The sequence below is a fragment of the Vespula vulgaris genome, chromosome 17 (assembly GCF_905475345.1).
Source record: "Vespula vulgaris chromosome 17, iyVesVulg1.1, whole genome shotgun sequence".
Taxonomy (NCBI): domain Eukaryota; kingdom Metazoa; phylum Arthropoda; class Insecta; order Hymenoptera; family Vespidae; genus Vespula; species Vespula vulgaris.
The window spans coordinates 3,471,900-3,491,919 of record NC_066602.1 but is presented as its reverse complement, the minus strand read 5'-3'; the positions used below and the strand labels follow the sequence as shown (position 1 = coordinate 3,491,919).

At 30.0% G+C, this 20,020-nt stretch overlaps 1 protein-coding gene across 2 annotated transcripts in view; it reads left to right on the top strand.

Annotated features, from left to right (window-relative positions):
• The window catches only part of LOC127069876 (insulin-like receptor), a 65,219-nt gene that overhangs the window by 22,043 nt on the left and 23,156 nt on the right, over positions 1-20,020 (top strand). For both annotated transcript variants that reach the window (XM_051007496.1, XM_051007497.1), the window contains exon 2: positions 11,069-13,084. In XM_051007496.1, the coding sequence (XP_050863453.1) occupies positions 11,956-13,084 (1,129 nt within the window). In that variant the 5' untranslated portion in view covers positions 11,069-11,955. The remainder of the gene's footprint in view (positions 1-11,068; positions 13,085-20,020) is intronic.

The following is a 20,020-nucleotide window of genomic DNA, read 5'->3' as shown; positions in this document are numbered from 1 at the left end:
ATTGCGAGATGATACATAGATATGATTTATCTAAATTAAAATCTTATGGGGATGAAAAGAGAATAATATTGTAAAGAAGAAGAAAGAAGTTAATGCCAAATCGAGTTTGGTAGACGTTGTCCATGAGAATTTTGATCGTTTGCCAAAACTTTTCTTTCTCTCTCCCTTTCTATCTTTCTTTCTCTCTCTCTCTCTCTCTCTCTCTCTCTCTCTCTCTCTCTCTCTCTCTCTCTCTCTCTCTCTCTCTCTCTCTCTCTCTCTCTCTCTCTTTTTCATACTTTTTAACACAAAATTTCTTTGTGTCTTTTCCTTTTCCTTTTTTCTATTTTTCATTTCCGATAAAATTTATTTCAGTCGAGAGAGAAAGAGAGTAAATCTTAGATCATAGAATAAATTTTAATAAATCGAAAGAAGAAAAGAAAAAAAAATAAGAACATTATCAATAACTTTAATTAACTTTCCTCGACATAAACGAAAGAGAAAGTGAGGAAGCAATAATATTTATTAGAAATAATAGAACAATAAGAATAAAAAGAGGTATAGGAGATACGACAAAAATAAAATATTATATCGATTTAATAAATAATAAAAAAAAAGAAACACACATATATATATATATATATTAGATTAGATATTAGTTTAGAATTTGATTGCTAGTAGTTAACAAGAGAGTAAATGTACGTGTGAATGTAAACCGCAGTCTCGAAGTCTCGTGCATTTCCTACTACTACTACTACCACTACACTACTATTACTACTATGACTACTATTATTACTATTACTACTACTATTACTATATTATTACTATTATTACTACTACTATTACTATTCACGTACGAGACCGGCCTCTCGTTCGATTGGTCGAAAGTGCGATAACATCATCGTAGCGTGTGTCACCGGAGTGGGAGATTAATACCGTCGAAGAAGACGGTGGTTAATAGTGGTGGGGGTAATAGTAGAAGTAGAAGGAGGTAGGCAGAGAAGGGGGAGGAGTTTAACATAGTGGGGGGTAGAGAGTATCGACCATATCTTCCCATTCAGTTCGCCTCCTACTCTTCTGTCTGCTGCTGCGGCTACTGCTGTTGCTGCCACACTACTACTGTCTTAAGAGAATAGAGAAAGAGATAAATAGAAATAGATAAATCGAATTTAAGAAAGCAAAAGAATGATATACTTTGTTTTTATATTATTTTATTATTGTTTTTCATATTTATTATTATTTTTTATAATCGTTATTGTAAGAAATATATATATATATATATTTCTGATCATTTTGAATAAAAGTAAATTTATCTGACTGAAAAAGTATTGTTCATTCGAGGGGTCATTGATTATTTGTTTTATATACACGTATATTTTTTGTTTTTTTTTTTGTATTACTTCAGATTTTATATGAGTTTATTTCATTTCGTTTTATAGATTTTTAATACGATGTTATTTTCCAACGCGATCTCTTCTAAACACAAATAAATTTTTTATCGAACGTCATTTATTATTCCGATTAGGAATAATGGTTTATACTATTAGTGTAAACTAGTGACTACTGCATATGTCTTCGTACTTTTTTATCTTTTACATTTTACATTCTTTTTCTTTTTTTTTCTTTTTGTTTCTAATGCAACAATCTCTCTTTCATACTTCAACTTATTTATCGTTCATTTGATTTATAGTTCGTCACGCTTTATTAATATCTAATCTGTTTTCGGCGTTATGATATAATTGTTTGTACAATAATCTTCGTTCTCTTTAAGTTGCTTGCGTGTATGTTTTATTTTTTTTATTTGTTTATTTTTTTTCTTTCTTTCTTTCTACATTCTTTCTATTACATTTCTATTTTCAACACGATTATCCAAACGAATTTATAATCGGACAAATCGAGAATTGTACCGTTGTCTCCAAGGCGATGAATGACGTAATACCGAGTTAAGAATTTTAATCGAATCTTATCGTGAGATGTCTTCCTAGAAATGTTTTAAATTTCGAATTACCAATAGATAAAGAGAGAGAGAGAGAGAACGTGAGAAAGAGAGAAGATACGGGAAGAGAAACAGAACGAGTGTTTCCTTTTGCTACCGGTCCACCCCAATACATAATGCATTAGTTCTAATTCGAAAACGCGTGAAGAGTTTTACCAAGGGTTAGAACATATCTTTTTACGAGTAAGATAAAAAGAGGTAGATAGATAGATAGATAGATAGATAGATAGATAGATAGATAGAGATAGAGAGCGAGAGAGAGAGAGATATATGAATTAAAATGAACTTGAAACACCTCTTTTCTTTTTTCGAATCTTATTTTTTTATTTACCTTTCATATCGTCGAATTTTTAGAATATAAAAGAGCTATATAATTTATTTTTAAACGATAAAAATTGCCGTCTTATTTTTTTTTTTTTTTCTTTATTTCATTATATCGATTCGTTCTTTTATATACTCCATCTATAAATGTTTAGAGTCTTGGCAAATCTCTTCTTATTTTATTTTGCCAACGATCAAAACACATATTTCAATTTGTTCCTTTCTCACTATCCATCTCTCTCTAACATATTTGATTCATATTTAACCTTGATTATATTCACTTCAAAAAACACTGCATCGATAATATTCTATTAATCATAACAATAAATATTTGTACTTGATCTATCATTTATAATTTTTTTAAATCTGTCCGATATATCATAATATATTTCCAATACATTTTAATCCGATCTCATAATAATAAAAATAATAACGTTAATAACAATATGGAAAAAATGTATATATAAAAGTGTAAAATAAATAACAGTAACAACAATGTTAATAAAATTAATAGCAAAATAATAAAAAAAAAAAAAACAAAAAAGAAACAAAGAAAACAAAGAATGAGAGAAGAGAAAAGACTAATAGAAATAATAAGATCAACACCGATAATTAAAAAAAAAAAAAATGAAATTCTTACCTAGAAATAACAAAAAGAGAAAATAAACGATTCAACCATTATTCAATTAACAAGATAACAAAATACATATACATACATACATACATATATATATGAATTTTTAAGTCGTAGCGACGCCAATGAAACGTCGTAGTCGCGTATACTAGAGCGTCGCGATGTCTCCACGGGTGGGGATGGTCTGATGTTCTATGAGTACGAGAGAGTAGTGGGGATAGTAGCGGTGTACTGTAGCGATCGGCTACAGAGAGGTGGTAGTGGTGGGGAGTACGGAGTGATTGGAGAGTGGGTAGCGGGGTGGGGGGAGAGAGAGAGAACGAGCGGGAGCGCTTCATTCAGTAGGTTGGCGACGTTGCCGAAGAAGATCGCATTTTTACGATACTACGAGCTGCCGTTCGAGTTAACCCCCACCACTACACTCTACTCTACTCTACTCTACTCTACTGTACTCTACTGTACTCTACTCTACTGTATTCTACTCTACTGTATTCTACTCTACTACTTCGCTTCCCTCACCACATCACTACCACCACTACTATCGTCAACAGCACACCGCTATCACCGCTACCTCTCTACCTACACTTGCCGATCTTCTTCGGTCATTACCTGTCGTGCGTCCAAGCATATCGTCAGTTAATCCTTCGATACAACAGCGGCTTCCGTATACTCGTTATGTAAACGTTAAGATAGACAGAGATAGAGAGAAAGAGAAAAATATATTTTATATGTATATGTGTGTGTGTATATATATATATATATATATATATATATATATATATATATATATATATATATATAATGTACGTATGTATGTATTTACATTTGGAGAGTCGCGCCGTTATCGATGATAACATATTCACTTCCGTAAAAGCTTATGCATGTCAGCAGCAAGCACCGAATAGATGTATTGGTATATATGTGTATATGTGCTTTGATCGATCGGTCGATTGGTTGATCGAAGTTAAGTACATAACTTGTAAGTTTGTTTATCGAACGTTGACTTCGTTTCGACGAAGAGAAATTTATTTAATACATACACATATATGCATATACAAACACAAACATTCATGTGTGTGTGTATATATATATATATATACATATGTATATGTATCATATATGTATATTAGCGGATAATGTTAATATAATAATACAAGGATAATATTCTATCTTAACGATTCATTGGAATACTTATGATTGAAATCGAAATTATATGAATATTAATAATCAAGTGGATCAATTGTTTATCGATTGGTATCAATAATTTTTAATTAATTCGATCATCGATCGTAAGGAGAATTCATAGTCGTAACTACGTAAAATACTATGTTTACTTATTTATTAAAAAAAAAAAATCATTCACATTGACGTATCAATGAGTCGAGAATTTATTTAACAGAAAAAGAAAATGTGTCTCTTTTCTTAGAAAAGTCCTTCAAGTCCTATTTGTACGTATAGATATGTGTATAAACGAAGGACAGCTATTAAGATACCTCGTGTATATAGATAGCGGAGCTTATGTTTATCATAGTTTTTGCGATATCTTAGAAGCTCTTTCTGGATTCTAAACACACATTGGCAAGGTCTCGATGACGATTTAGTTTAAAAGTTTTCGCTGAGGAGTACAGACACGAATTATTTCTCAATTGGTAATCGTTATAATCACTTTTAAAATTTATTCTTCTAATACGTCGTTTTACCTATCTAATTCGTAATCTTATCTCATCGAAATGTTTTCTTCTTCTTCTTTTTTTTCTTTTTTCTTTTACATTAGTCGTATTACATCGGATCAGTTAAATATCTTGAAACAAATATATTTTGTTTCTCTTATATACGATAGAAACGATGGTTACGTTAGAAAAGTTTTTGTTTGATTATTCGTTAAGGTAATATCGTATAAGAAAAAAGAGTTTGAAAATTATTTTGAAAGATAAGTGAAAAAATGGTTAAATAAAGTTTTATCTAGATGGAATTAAGATTAAGAAAAGGCAAAGTTTTCTATCTGAAAGTTTTTCTTGTCTGAAAAATAATTTCGAGAAGAGTGTGTTTTATCTTAAAACAATTCTTAGAAAGGAAAGTTTTATCTGAAGAATGATGTTGATCATGACGATGATGACGATGGTAATGATGATAAGAGACCAAAGTTTTGTCCGACTAAATAATTCTGAAGAGGGAAAGGACAAAAAAAAAGACAAAAAGAAAGAAAAAAAGAAAAGTTTTATCTGAAAATAATTTTTCCAAGGAGAAAGTTTTCGATACATAATATTATTATAGAGATTAGCTAATAGAACGGAATTATCTTATCTCTAAAAAAAATATATATATATATATTAGGTCTTGTATCGATAAATTTCATTTCTTTCTATTTGAAAGGTAATAGATATATTTAGATAAATCTTCGTTGCGTTTGAAATTAATTCAAAGAAAAAGAAAAATGTGTCTATTGTCAGAATTGATTTTAGAAAATGTTGCTTTCAATCTGAAAATAATTTTTCCCAAGAGAAAGTCGGTCTGTCTGTGCGGCAGTCATTAGACTAATTAGCAAATTAGATCAGTCGAATGAAAGTAATATTTAGAAGACGTTTGATAATAATCTGAAGAACGTAGAATATCATTTGAAAAACAAATCTTTAAAAAGTGCAGAGATTTTATTTGAAACGAGAAAAAGAATAATATAAACGATCGCAGTTTTATTTGAAAATAATAAATCTCTTTGGAAAAGAAATAATCATCATGGTATGTTATAAATTGCTTGTATGTATAAACGATGCATCATTATGTATTTATTTATTCATTTTTTATTTTCCTTTTAAATAAATTACACTATGCATGTATATGCGTATGCATATTGAATATTTTACGGAAAATAAATTATCGAAATTAATTTCCAATCAATTTACTGAAAGATAAAATGAGAAAGAGAAAATATAATTTTCTTCATTATTATTATCATCATCATCATCATCATCATCATCATCATCATCATCATCATCATCATCATCATCATCATCATCACCATAATCATCATCATCATTATTAATAATTTATTTTTTACCTTTTGTTTTCCTTTTACAACGAATTATATAAAATCATTTGACGTTTTTAAATGATAATATAGAGTATAAATAATAAGTATCGTTTCATTTCGTTTTAAAAAGATTAGAAATAATTTGTAGATTGGGTTTTTACTGTGCCATGATTAACTTAAAGACACATTGTTTGCAAGTTAGTTTCTTCATATGGCGAACGAAAGAGAAAAAGAGAGGAGGAATGGCGAGGAAAAGAGAAAGGAAGATCTCTCTTATGACTATACTTAGCATGTCTGTGAATTAGTATAGCAAGCTTTACGGCGTAATAATAAGCGTCTTTACTTCATAAATATATCCTATTCGACATTAGGTATATATTTATGGTATAGCTTAGAACAAATTTCTTAATTCTACATATAGATATTATTATGGCTTACCAGAAATAGCTTTATTTTAATTTCTTTTTTTGTTTTCTTCTTATTATTTTTTCTCACTTTTTGTTTTCCTTTTCTTTTTTTTTTCTTCACCATGCGATTCGAAGAAGATAAAGTGTTATTATGAAAAGAGATAATTCGAGGAAAATAAAGTGTTTTTTTGAAAGTAATCTTTGAAAAAGAAAAAGAAATATAGAAAAGAAGAAAAAATACAATTTTTCCTGAAAGCGATCATTAACAAATGCATTTCTCTTCATGTTGTTCTTTTTTTTTCTTTTTTGTTCTTTTTATCTGAAATTAACGCTTCAAATAAACGTCAAGCTTACTTTTTTCTTTCTTCTTCTTTTTTTTTTTTTTTTAACAATTTTGAAATAATGTAACTTCGTTAGAGACAATAATAATAATAATAATAATAATAATAATAATAATAATAATAATAATAATAATAATAATAATAATAGTAATAATAATATAATTTTCACAAGTACCTGCAATTTTCTCCTGGCAACAATTTTCTTCTTTTAAATAATTATATATTTCTCTCCAAAAAAAAAAAAAAATAATAAAAAAATAAAAAATAAGAAAAAACGTACTCACGTAAAAAATACTGATATATTATTCGCACGTGCACACGTAGATCACAATCCGACAAATTATCTCGATGCTTTCGAATTGGCGGGAGATTAAAAAAAAAGAAGAAAAAACAAAAAAGGAGAAAAAAAAGAAGAAGAAGAAAAGAAAAGAAAAGAAAAGAAAAGAAAGTAGAATTAGTCTCTCGCGAATCGGTAAAACGGTTATCTCGTCCGAACATCACACATTCATCTTCCGAAAGTTTATTGGCTGCCATCAGTCTCGATCGTTCATCATAGAACACAGTGATTCAATCCGAGTGGCTGATGTGAATTTATATATCCACCCCACTCGTTCTTATATGCGCGCTTATATGCGACGAACTACGAATGAGATAAAAAGAAAGAGACGGATATACGTATATACAGATATAGGATGGTTCAAAGTATTCGAAAATTCAGAATGATTTTCGAAACTAATAAATTTATTTCGACTTGAATTTTGAATTTTTCTTTTTTCTATTCTTAATAAATCGTATAAAACGATATACGTTGTTAAAAACTTTTATTATTGTTAATATTATTATTATTATTATTAATAATACTATTACTATTGTATACATATACGTATATATGTATCATTATATTGATATATATGTATATCTATATATATATATTAATACACATACATATAATAATATATTCAAATAAAATAATTAGAAGATCGATCGAACGTGTCGCCATATGACCCCCACCAGTTTGAGAGCGCAATAAATTAATTATCTCTCGTTTGTTAACAATATGAAGAATTTAGGTTTAATCGAATCATTCTGGTTAACTCACCGACTGGCCGATAAATGACGGGATCGGGCGCCTCGTGAACCCTACCTCCTTTACTCCTCTCTTCTCAACTCTTCTATCCATTAACTAACCACTATCATCCCTGTCCCTCTTATACGTCTTCTCTATCGTCTCTGTCTCTGTCTCTGTCTCGGCTTCGACACCTCATCTTCCTTGTCTTTATCAACTCAGTCAGTCGAAAGCTTGTTTTTCAGTGCGACCTTTGATCCTTTCTCTTCCCTACCTCTATACCCTTTCCCATTCTCTCTCTTTCTCTCTCTCTCTTTCTCTCTCTCTCCATCCCTCTATCCTCCTATGATATTAACGACAACCCACGTAAATTCTGTGAGAAATATATAGGATAACTATGTGAGACTATCTTTCACGAGCTTTTTTTTCTTTCTTTCTTTCTTCTTTTCTTTTTCACTTTTTTGTAGTTTCTATTTTATTCATTTATTTATTATTATTATTATTATTGTTATTATTATTATTATTTTATTTACTCGTTTCGTTTTGTTTCGCGTTTCTTTCTCAATGAATATTTCGATTCGTTTGCATAACTTTTCATGATTCTTATTTCATTTTTCTTTTACTTTCTTTTAACAGGCAATTGAGGATAGAACGTCTAACGTCAATATATACATAGTGATTTACATACATACATACATACATACATACATACATATATGCATATGTACATATATATCCATATAAATAATATATGTTTCTCTCTCTCTCTCTCTCTCTCTCTGTGTGTGTGTGTGTGTGTGTGTGTGTGTGTCGATTGTTTCTCGAGTATGACACGAGCGTGCTCAATCTAATCGCTCCTTTCGCGAGTAGTACATATCATTGTTCGTTACGAACCGGCAACGATAGCAGCGACCAACTCGTAAACAATTACGCGACCGTGAGAATAAAAGCTAGTATTGCTACGTTGAAAGAGGGTGGGGGTGGGGGTGAGGGTGGGAGGGAGAAGGGAGAGAAGAGTATCAATAGAAATTTTTTTTCTCGCAAGTTGTGTCCGTGTGTGTATGCGTGTGCGCGCGCGTGTGTGTGTATCGATACGTATGTATTTAACTTCTACTAAGGATTAATCGAAGAATGTGAAAGATTAGAAAACACGATCTTCTTTAATCATGGTAAAATGATTAGAAAAAAGAAGGGGAAACGTATCAAAAATTAATTATTTTCTTTTTTATTATAATACAATTTTGTTGTATCTTTTATATATTTATGTATACACATTATATATATTTATTTATTCGTTGACTCGTTAAATACGTTCGCATATTTTGTTAATTTTGATATATTTTTTTTTTTTACTTCTTTTCTTTCGTGTTAATTTTTTGTATCATTTCTTTCTTTCTTTCTTTCTTTTTTTTTTCTTTTTTTATTTTTAAATGTATTAATTAAATAGTTTATTATGATTGTCATGAAGTTTATTAATACTTGCTCAGTTAGATTCTTATCGTTGTTAGTTCCACGCTTTGAATTTTTAATAAGAATATTGTGTATAGAAATGATGATTGAATATTTAAAGATATATGTATATAAACGAATGTTACATTTTGATATTTTTTTCTTATTTTCTTACGATTATTATTCTTCTTCTTTTTCTTCTTCTTCTTCTTATTATTATTTACATTTCTATTTCTTTGTAATTCCTTTTCTATCTTGTTTTATCGTTATTAGCTAGAATTTGTTACTTATATGCTACATGATAGATAAGAACGCTGGTGTGCTATTCGATAAAAATGAAAAATTACTGGCTACGAACCGTTCGAATCGATAAGACTCGATATTAAAACGATTTTTAAAGCAGGTTTCGTTTTTAAATTTTAAAAGGTTAAATATACATTTTTCATTATTTAAATTCATAAATTATTGTCGTTTTGAAAAATTAGACGATATTGCTTTTCTAACGATCTTCAATTCTTCTTTGATGCGTTATATCTTCTTACAAATTTATTCCTGCATATATTTCGATCGATTATAAACAAATATAAAATTATTAGATAAGTAATGACATTTACATACATCGTTTTCATTTCAATTTATTTCTATAATCATTATTTACAGCATACATACATATATTTGTTTTTATTAAAATAAAAATTATTTATCATAAATATATACATATATGTATACATTTATCTATCGAAATTATAATGTCCAGTTAGTTTTGATAAATGGAATTAATTGATATATACCAATTAATACAAATTCAACGTATCAATAACACAATTTCCCAAATAACGAATTCGCTTCGATCGTACCTTCATTTACGTATTACACGTACATACATAAATGAAAATTTTCATTATTAATAATCTACAATATATAAGAAAATTTACGATATAAAGTTTTCGAATAAAGATTGATACTAAAAATTGTTTCATTTAAACGATAATATAATTAGATAAATAAGTGAAAAGTGCATTGCGTTGGTTATTGCGGTTACTATTTGGTATGATGGTTTAGAACTAGATAGAGCTATAAGTGTAGCTTTCCCCATAATGAAAAGCACCGTTTGCCTGGCAAACGTTTGTTAGTTTCATTGTATCTCTCTCTCTCTTTGATGTTAATGTTTAGTGGTAGTACATGCAAATATACATCGTTGGTCCAACGATCATGACGTTGTACCGAATATTGCCTCTCAAATGTTGTATGAATCTGCTTTGCTTTTCGAATATATATTCTCTTTCTCTTTCTCTTTCTCTTTCTCTTTCATTCTCCTTCTCTCTCTTACACACACACGTACACGCATACAACGCACGAACGCGTTCTATTTCTATCTCTACGCGATAATATAAACGTGAATATATATCATCAGAAACAGGCGGAAGAAGCTATATATTTCTATCCCGGAAGTAGAGCTTGTTGGTTCCTGAAGACGAAATTTTTCAATGAAATTATTATGACGAAAAAAGTTTTTTCTTTTTTCTTCTTTTTTTGCTTTCTTTCTTTCTTTCTTTCTTCCTTCCTTCTTCTTCCTCTTTTTTTTTTTTTTTTTCTTAGAACAAAGTGAATCTTGTTCAGTAAATTTTCATCGATAATATTTTTGATATCGTCACCCACTATTGTCATTATTTTTTATTATTATTAATAATAACAACAATAGTATTAGTATATGAAAATTGTTTTAAGAAATAACCCCTCCCTCTTTACACTGATATACTTGTTCAAAATTAAAAAAAAAAAAAGAAAAAGAAACCATCAAAGAATTACCCAACATCGATTAACATAGATTTTCATTTTGATTACAGAAAATAACCTCGTCGAGGAGGCAAAAAAAGGGGAAAATAAAAAGGAATCAAAAGGAGCATCGAAGCATCGACATCAATAGCAGCAATTGTGTTTTACGAGTGTGTTCGTGTGTGTTTCTTTTTATTTATTTTCTTTTCTTTTTTTTTTTTCTTTTTTTCTAAATGGTGCGCGAGCTTTTCCCTTTCACTAGTAGTAGACTTTGATTTTCTCTTTGTTTCACCCCACGTCTATTATATACAAATACGTCGAAAAGAGTCATGTGAACTATACAAACGTACACGTGTACATATATACACATCTACGTAAAAAGAGACATGAGTCCTGTGGTAGAAGTCGCTGCGAGATTGACTAATCGAATAAACGACAATTAGGAATACGTCGTGCTAACGACGCACGACGTATCGAACGATCTCTTGATGGGAGGACGTAGAAGAAGACGAAGATTGGCCACGATCGAGAAAGGAGGAGTATTAATAATAATAACAGTAGTAGTGGTAACAGTCATCGTCGTTCTTCTTCTTCTTATTCTTCCACAATTATTTGGATCCTCGTCGTCGTGTTTGATAATCGATTCTTTGGCGAAATCAATGAACAAACTTTCGACGTCAGCAACAACAACAACAACAACAAGAACATTATCGACGACGACGACAACAACAACAACATCTATAATATCATCCGATCGTCCTATCGATGGATTTCAAATGATTAAAAAATCTAACGACGACGGAACGTTCGAGTTTCTAACTCGAAAAACCTCACAATTATTATTACTATTATTATTGACTTAAATAACAGTGTAATCGAGACAAGGATGAACTCGGAAGATCACTTTTCTTAATATATATATATACATATATATATATGTATATGTATATGTATATATATGTGTGTATATGTATATACATTAAGGATCCATCATCGAAAAGAAAGAAAGAGAGAGAGAGAAAGCGATAGTAATAGCAGGAGAGAAAGCAAGAGAGAGAGAAAGAAAGAAAGAAAGAAAGAAAAAAAGAAAAGAAAGAAAGAGAAAAAGAGAGAGAAGATCTTTTTCGATCATATTGAAGGGGAGGAAAAAAAGAAAGGAAATATGTATTCCTCAGGACGCATGCGCAGAAAGGAGCATCGGCTCGGGAGTAGTATCATCATCAGTGACACTAGTAGTAGTAGTAGTACTAGTACTAGTAGTAGTATTAGTAGTAGTAGCAGCAGCAGCAGCAGCAGCAGCAGCAGCAGTAGTAGTAATAGCAGCAGTAGGAAGAAGAAGAAGACGTCGACGACGCCGACGACGACGACGACGACGCCGACGACAACGACGACGACGAAGAGAAGGACGACGGCGACGACGACGACGACGACAACTACGAGTACAACAAGCATCAGTGTTACACTTGCCGATCAGCAGGCCTGTTGTCAACGTTGTTTATCGTCGAGTTTGGTTATCAAGTGTAAGGAGTTTAACATTGACAACGACGTGGACTCAATGAGAACTTGTCTTCTTTGTGAAAGGTTACATGGATCATCGTCGAACGATCGAGATGATTTCGATCGAATCGACGATCCTTTTCCTTCTCTTCCTATTCCATCATCATTATCATCATCATCATCTTCGTCTTCTTCTTCTTCTTCTTCTTCTTATTCGTATTCTTCCTCCTCCTCCTCCTCTTCTTCTTCTTCTTCTTCTTCTTCTTCTTCTTCTTCTTCTTCTTCTTCTTCTTCTTCATCTTCCTCGTCGAAACATTTTAATTCGTATTCGAAGTCGTCCAAGTATTACGAAGTTTCGTCGAAGAGGATTAGAAAGGACGATAAGTGGATAACGAGGGAGAATAATAATTGTTGGGTCGATAATCCTGGACAAAATTCGAGATTGGCCTCGAGTGTTGTACGGTGGAAGAATTTGTGTTATTGGAGACTAGCTTTCAGTATTGCCATTTTCCTAGCTCTCAACTTCCCGCCTAGTACTTTGGCCGGTTTTCAAGGGAGAACCACGATTGGTAACACCAAGAAAGACGGGGGTGAGTATCTTTTATTTATTTATTTATTTATTTTTTATTTCTTTCCAAACATCGGACCGATTTTAAGTCTAAGCGATTTGAGCTTTGATGCAGCAGATATGTTAGAGGGGTGCCAATTTTTTTATAACAAATACGATAATTTATAATTCATTTATTGTTTGTTTTTTTCTTAGGCCGATTTTAGAAATAAGTGATTTGAGGTTTGGTATAGAAAATATGTTAGGAGGGTGTGATATTAGTTCGTTATAATAAATACGATAATTTATAATAAACATATATATATATATATATACATACGCGTAAATATAAATTTATTTCTCTCTCTCCTTTTTTTTTTTTTTTAATTCTCTAAATCTTTTATTCTATATCAGAATAATGATAAATTAGAAGGATAATCTAATCGTAACGTAATATTTGACGAATGACAATTCACACGTGTCTCAGCTGTCAAACAGTAACCACGTGTTATATTCCAATCGATAGATCGACGAAATCTCTATTTTATCTTCATTAAACTATCAAATATATTTTTTTTTCTCATTTTTTTTTCTTCTTCTCGAATATTACGACCATGACCATGTTATTATGAATCAAAACTGGTTTTGAATACTATCTACAAGCTTATGAATATTAATTTATATATCCAAGACCCTATATGATTTATATAAAAGGAATTTAACGAAACTAATTAAAATATATCGATATATTTATTTTTATTTTATTCGGTAATAAAAAAAAACAAAATATTCCATAAAATTACGAAAAAAGAAAAAAAAATAGAAACGAACTATATTATGCGTTACAAAAGCATATAAATTTTATATACATACATATATATATATATTTTTTTTCATATTTCTATAATTTTTGAATTATGAACAATAATTTTTATTTTCTAGTACTATAGTTATCGGATTTTGGACACAGATACTAATTCTATTTGTCTTAATGTCCACTTCCGTTAGAAATGTATTATTGCAAATAAATTGCTTCATTTTTATTTATTTATTTATTTTATATAGCTACAATATAAATATATGTATATATTTATTGAATTATTAGTTTTTACTAATAACGTTCAAGAATACGTTTGTATAATTTTATTATAGTACAACGTATTTCTTGATATAGAAACTTTTCCTTGCTTTCATTTATTTACTTATTATTATTATCATTATCATTATCATTATCATTATCATTATCATTATCATTATTATTATTATTATTATTATTATTATTATTATTATTTGCAATTTGATTCAATTGAAAAACATTATGAAATTATTAAAAAACTTGCTTTAAATTATCAATAAATATAAATAAATATTATCATTTTATATATATATATATGTATGTACATTATGTAAAACATGTGTTAATTGTATATTTGAACGTTGAATTAACATTTATTATTATTTAAATCTTTATTGGATTTAAAAAAATTATCAAAACAAATTATCAGCCAAGCATTTCATTATTGATAAATATAAATAAACATTATTATCATCTTTCCTAAAAAAAAAAAAAAAAAAAAAGAGAAAAGAAAATTTTTTTTTATAATTATTTATTCACACTTAAAAAACAATTTTTCTGAAAATCCAAAAGAGTAGAGAGAGTAAGAGAAAGCGAGATAGAAGATACTCGAAATGATTTAAGAGAAAGACAGAGAGAGAGAGAGAGAGAGAGAGAGAGAGAGAGAGAGAGAGAGAGAGAGAGAGAGAGAAGTATCACGCGATACGACGAGGTCTAGGCCGACATTATACCATTGAGTCGACAAAACGATCTCATCCGGTTTACGAAATAATACAACTCGGAAGCTGAAGATCTATAGATCTATAGATCTTATCTCATATCACGATTAAATCCTACGATCTTAAATTGATCACAAACACAATCGATGATTATGAGAAAATATAAAATTGATTACTTATTTTATTTTACTTTATTTTTTTAATATATTCGAATTACACACACACACATATATATATATATATATATATATATACACGTACGTAATCTATTATGAATATACTCGTAAATGATACTGATAAATAATCTCTTAAACACACGCGTGAGCGCACAAGCGCGCGCACGTACACAAACGCACATACATATACACATACACACAAAGAGAGAGAATGTACACGAATAAAAGCAGAAAAAGGAACGATAAATCGAGACGAGAGTACCTTTCACGTTTCCACGAGAAGATGGTTCGTGTCCGGCTTTTATCTTCGCGAAGCGGATTCCATGGGTAGCTACTACGTGTACCATGGGGATTGTCTGGAGAATTTCGAGCGAATTAAATCAGATCGTCGTCGGTGCTCTTTCTCTCTTTCTCTTTCTCTTTCTCTTTCTCTTTCTCTTTCTGTCTTTCTCTCAGAAATTCCTTTGGATTAATCCGAGCGTACTGCGTGCAGAATCGTGAGTAAAGAAAGTTCTTATTTAAAAATGATAAAAAAATGTTGTCCTTCGTATTATCATCATTATCATCGTCATTATCATCATTATCATCATTATTATTATTTAAAAATTATTTGCATATACTTGTTTTTGAAATATTTGATTAATAAAACAAAGGATTAAAGAAGGAATAAAAAGAAAAAGAAGTGGGAAGAAAAAGGGTAGAAAGTGTTAGATATTCGATATAAAAATCGATAATTTCGATATTGAAATATTAAATAGAAATATTAAAATTATTGAAAGTATTAAAGAATTTATTAGGTAATAATGAAAATTACCAGTCACGAATAATATTCATGATTCTAAACGTACGCTTAACACAAAACTGTTCGATAAATCTAATGTATATGATCGTTCAAGTTAGAAACGAAAAAATAGGAGAGAAATAAGAAAAAAATTAAAATAGAAATTGAAAGAGAGAAAGAAAGAGTGAAAGAGAGAGAGAGAGAAAGAAAGAAAGAAAGAAAGAAAGAAAGAAAGAGAACATTCCATTCCATCTCGCATTAAAAATGTCGATAAGAGATAAAAAGAAATGCAATTCTCGTATAGTACAGATTCACGATGGCCAATCGTCCGTAGCCATTATATATCCATAAAACGCACGTGTTTTAAATCATATCGAGCGTAAAATCGAACGATAGAAAAGGATGATGATATTTTTGAGGGGGAGGTATGTGGGTAGATAGGAGGAAAAGTGAGGTGAAGGAGAACAGAACAAATTGAATGTAAATTTTACGATGTACTTACTATCATCATAGTATTGCTGTTATTATTACTATTATTATTTTATTATTATTATTATTATTATTATTGTTGATCTATACAGGATACGTCATTGAGAATTTTATGATATATAACTATTTAATTATTGTATGAATTTAATTATTAAAAAGTGAATGTAATTATTAATTTATATTTTTTTTCACGTTCATCGTCCATGTGTTATATTATCGAACAGATTGCAAATTCGTGTTATATTATTCAGTCGATCTTTTTTCTTGTCTTCTTTTCTTTTCTTTTTTTTTTTTTTCTTTTGCACCAAGTTGTACAAGTTCAATTTGGAAACAGAACGAAAATATAAATATATTGCATATATCTGTTCTCCTTTTTATCTAATTTATTTTTTATTTGCTTTTTTTTCCCCCCGCATAGATATTATATTTTTCTCGGTGAAATATTTTGGAGTATTTAAAGGAAAGAAAAGAAAGAAAAAATCGACGACGCCAACGCGAAGAACTAAGCGAAATAACTGCGTCTTCGTTCGTATTACATTTTGCAACTTTGCAACTAAGCATTTATGTTGGTGTATGATAGATCTAACGGTTGATTTAGATCGTTGCAACATGATTTCCTTTTTCTTTTTCCTTTTCTTTTTTCTTTTTCTTTTTTTCTCTTTCTCTTTCTCAGCTTTATCGAGAAGTGAAGTAGCCTTTCGTATCTTGTATAGATTGAATTCCAATATGGTTGACGTGTTTGAATAATTCGAAATGAAAAGGATTCGAACGTATAAGAGACAGAGACAGAGACAGAAAGAGAGAGAAAGAGAAAGAGAATAGACAGAAAATTAATAAATTTAGCGCAGATGTGTGTGTGTTAGTTATTTTCTTTCTTTTTGTTAGGTACATACGTAACAAGTAAAAATAACAGTACATAATAAAAATATTTACATTAATAGCGACAATTAAAATCGTTTGCAGCGAAGTTTTATATTTTACTTCAATGGATAAATTAATAATAATGATAATAATAATAATAATAATAATGATGATGATGATTCAACAGCAACAAAAAAATCAATTTTATTACTTACAAAATAAAATTCGAAATTTTCCTAATTTATTTCTGAAGCTCGATTGTACAAAAAAAAAAGAGGGAAAAAAGGAAAGAATCTTGAATGAAAAAAAGAAAAGAAGGGGAAGAAAAAAAAGATCATCACTTAAGATTCAACCATAGGAAGAAATCATATTGAAACACATCGCACGTGTAACACCATATCTTGATTCTTCAGAATAGAAAATTCATGGCGCCACAGAAAGTAAATAGGAAAACGACGTGGTGAAATGTGCGACGATAGTACAATTCCCTTGAGGAAGTAAGGGAAAGATTTACAATAGTCTAAGAAAGAGACAGAAGAAACAGAAAAAGAAAGAAAGAAGAAAGAAGAAAAAAAAGAAAGAAAGAAAGAGAAAGGGAAAGACGAGGACAGAGACAGAGACAGAGACAGAGACAGAGATAGAGATATAAAGAAAAAGGGTGAGGGGGGTTTGTTACTTCGTACAAAAGCCGACTGGAAAATTATTGACCATTCTCCAAAGAGATACGTCCCACGCTTTGATACATACATATATATATATATATTATATAAATATATATATATATTATTATTATTGATCGAATGATCGTGAGATCAATTGATCCTTCAGTCTGACTTCGAATATAATTTGAAGATCCAGATAGGTCATCCAAGTCAATTTCGATACGATCATCATCATCGTAATCATCATCGTGATCATCATCGTCATCGTTGTCGTCGACGACGTCACCGTCACCGTCGTTGTCATCGTCTTCGTCGTCGTCGTCGTCGAAATAAATACTTAATTAGCTTGATAAGGGCTTAATTGAAGTTAAAAGCACGTAGCACGAAATCTTTTTTCTTATCTTTTTTTTTTCGATTTGTTTTTTATTTTTATTTTTTTTTTCTTCCTACCTCTCTCTCTCTCTCTTTCTCTCTTTTTTTTAAATCGTGTGTACAAGAGCGGCGCGATCGCGTGCGCAAGAGGTATTTTAAGGTATTTGTGGGTTTGTGCGTTAGACCAATACAAAGATAGAAAGAAAATATTGGAACGTTCTCGTTCGATAATTTCGTGACTCGTAAGAACGACGCAGCAACGCGTGGCTCAGGCCGATGAACTTTTGCCTGTGCTGCGTCGTAGTTTCGAACTCCTTAGAGAACACACATATACATATACGTGGTGTGTATGTGTGTATGTGTGTACACCTTCCTTTAGTACGTAGGCATATGTGTGGTGTGTGTGTGTGTGTGTGTTTCTCTTATATAGGGTATTATCGATATTAAGAGAGTTTTATGCGTGTTATTTATATCGGGCATTTTAGATTAGAAAATTATTTATCGAACTTTGTCTGTTCTCACAAATCTTTTTATTAATATATAATTCTCTTTTTATGGGAGGTTTATTTAATTATTTTATATATGTGTATTAGTGTGTATATTTATATATTATTATTGCATATACATTTATAATATAAAAAGGAGATTACATTTTTTGCTCTTATGTCGTTTAATATAACGCGTGTGTGTGTGTGTGTGTAGTTTATTTTATATATTTAAAAGAAGTTCTAATCCATTAGATTAGAATTTATAATGTCATAGATTTTTTCTAATAATAAGGATCACATACATTTTTTATATCTAAAAAAATGCATAAAAAATCCAATCGATCTTAAACGTCAAAACGTTTATTGGATAATTCCCTTCTTCTTCTTCTTCTTCTTCTTCTTCTTCTTCTTCTTCTTCTTCTTCTTCTTCTTCTTCTTCTTCTTTTATTTCTTCGTATGATCGTTAGATATAAACATTTTCCGAAAATATTTGAAAACTAAGAAGTAAGAACATTCCGAATATCACATCTTAGTTTCTCTCTATTCCTATGTCTCTTGGCAAGAAGCCCGTCGATCGAACTCATCTTTCTCTCTCTTTCTTTTTCTTATGCGTATGTGTACGACCTTTTTCTCATGAATCTTTTCGAGCCAAAAGTCTATCTAATTCGGTGACTAACAGTTTAAGGATAAGACAGTATAATGTTAGAAAAAGGTTTTTTCTTTCCTTTTTCTAACTCTAAATCGTACTTCGAATTTATTGATTATATATATATATATATATATATATATCCGCACATATAATATTAGAAAATAATAATAATAATAATAATAATAATAATAATAATAATAAAAATAATAAATTAGAATATATCAGTTTAATAATAAATTATAATGGAATTAAACCGAAAGAGGTCATTCACCTCAAAACAAGGAGTCAACGACGAAGCCAGGTGTTGAGAAGCAAAAGGGGGTCTGTCGTAACATGGCCACCGTCCCAACGATACCGGAAGTTACTGTCTAGACGATCCTTTCTTTTTCTCTCTCCTTTCTTCCTTTTATTTAAGATTTGTAAACTATCTCTCTCTTTCTCTCTCTTCCTTTCTCCTTCTCTCTCTGTCCATCTCTCTCTCTCTCTCTTTTTCTTTTTGTAAAGATTCAAAATAAATTTCTTTGTCTAATTTTTTTTATTAAAAATTTGGATCATCTCTTTCTTTCTCTTTTTTACTTTCTCTTTCTCTCTCTCTCTCTCTATCTCTTTTCCTTTCACCGAACATTTAGTCTCTCTCTTTCTATTTTTCTCAAGATTTAAAATTATCTTTCTCCCATTCTCGATTTTTTTTTTCTTTTTGCTTCTTT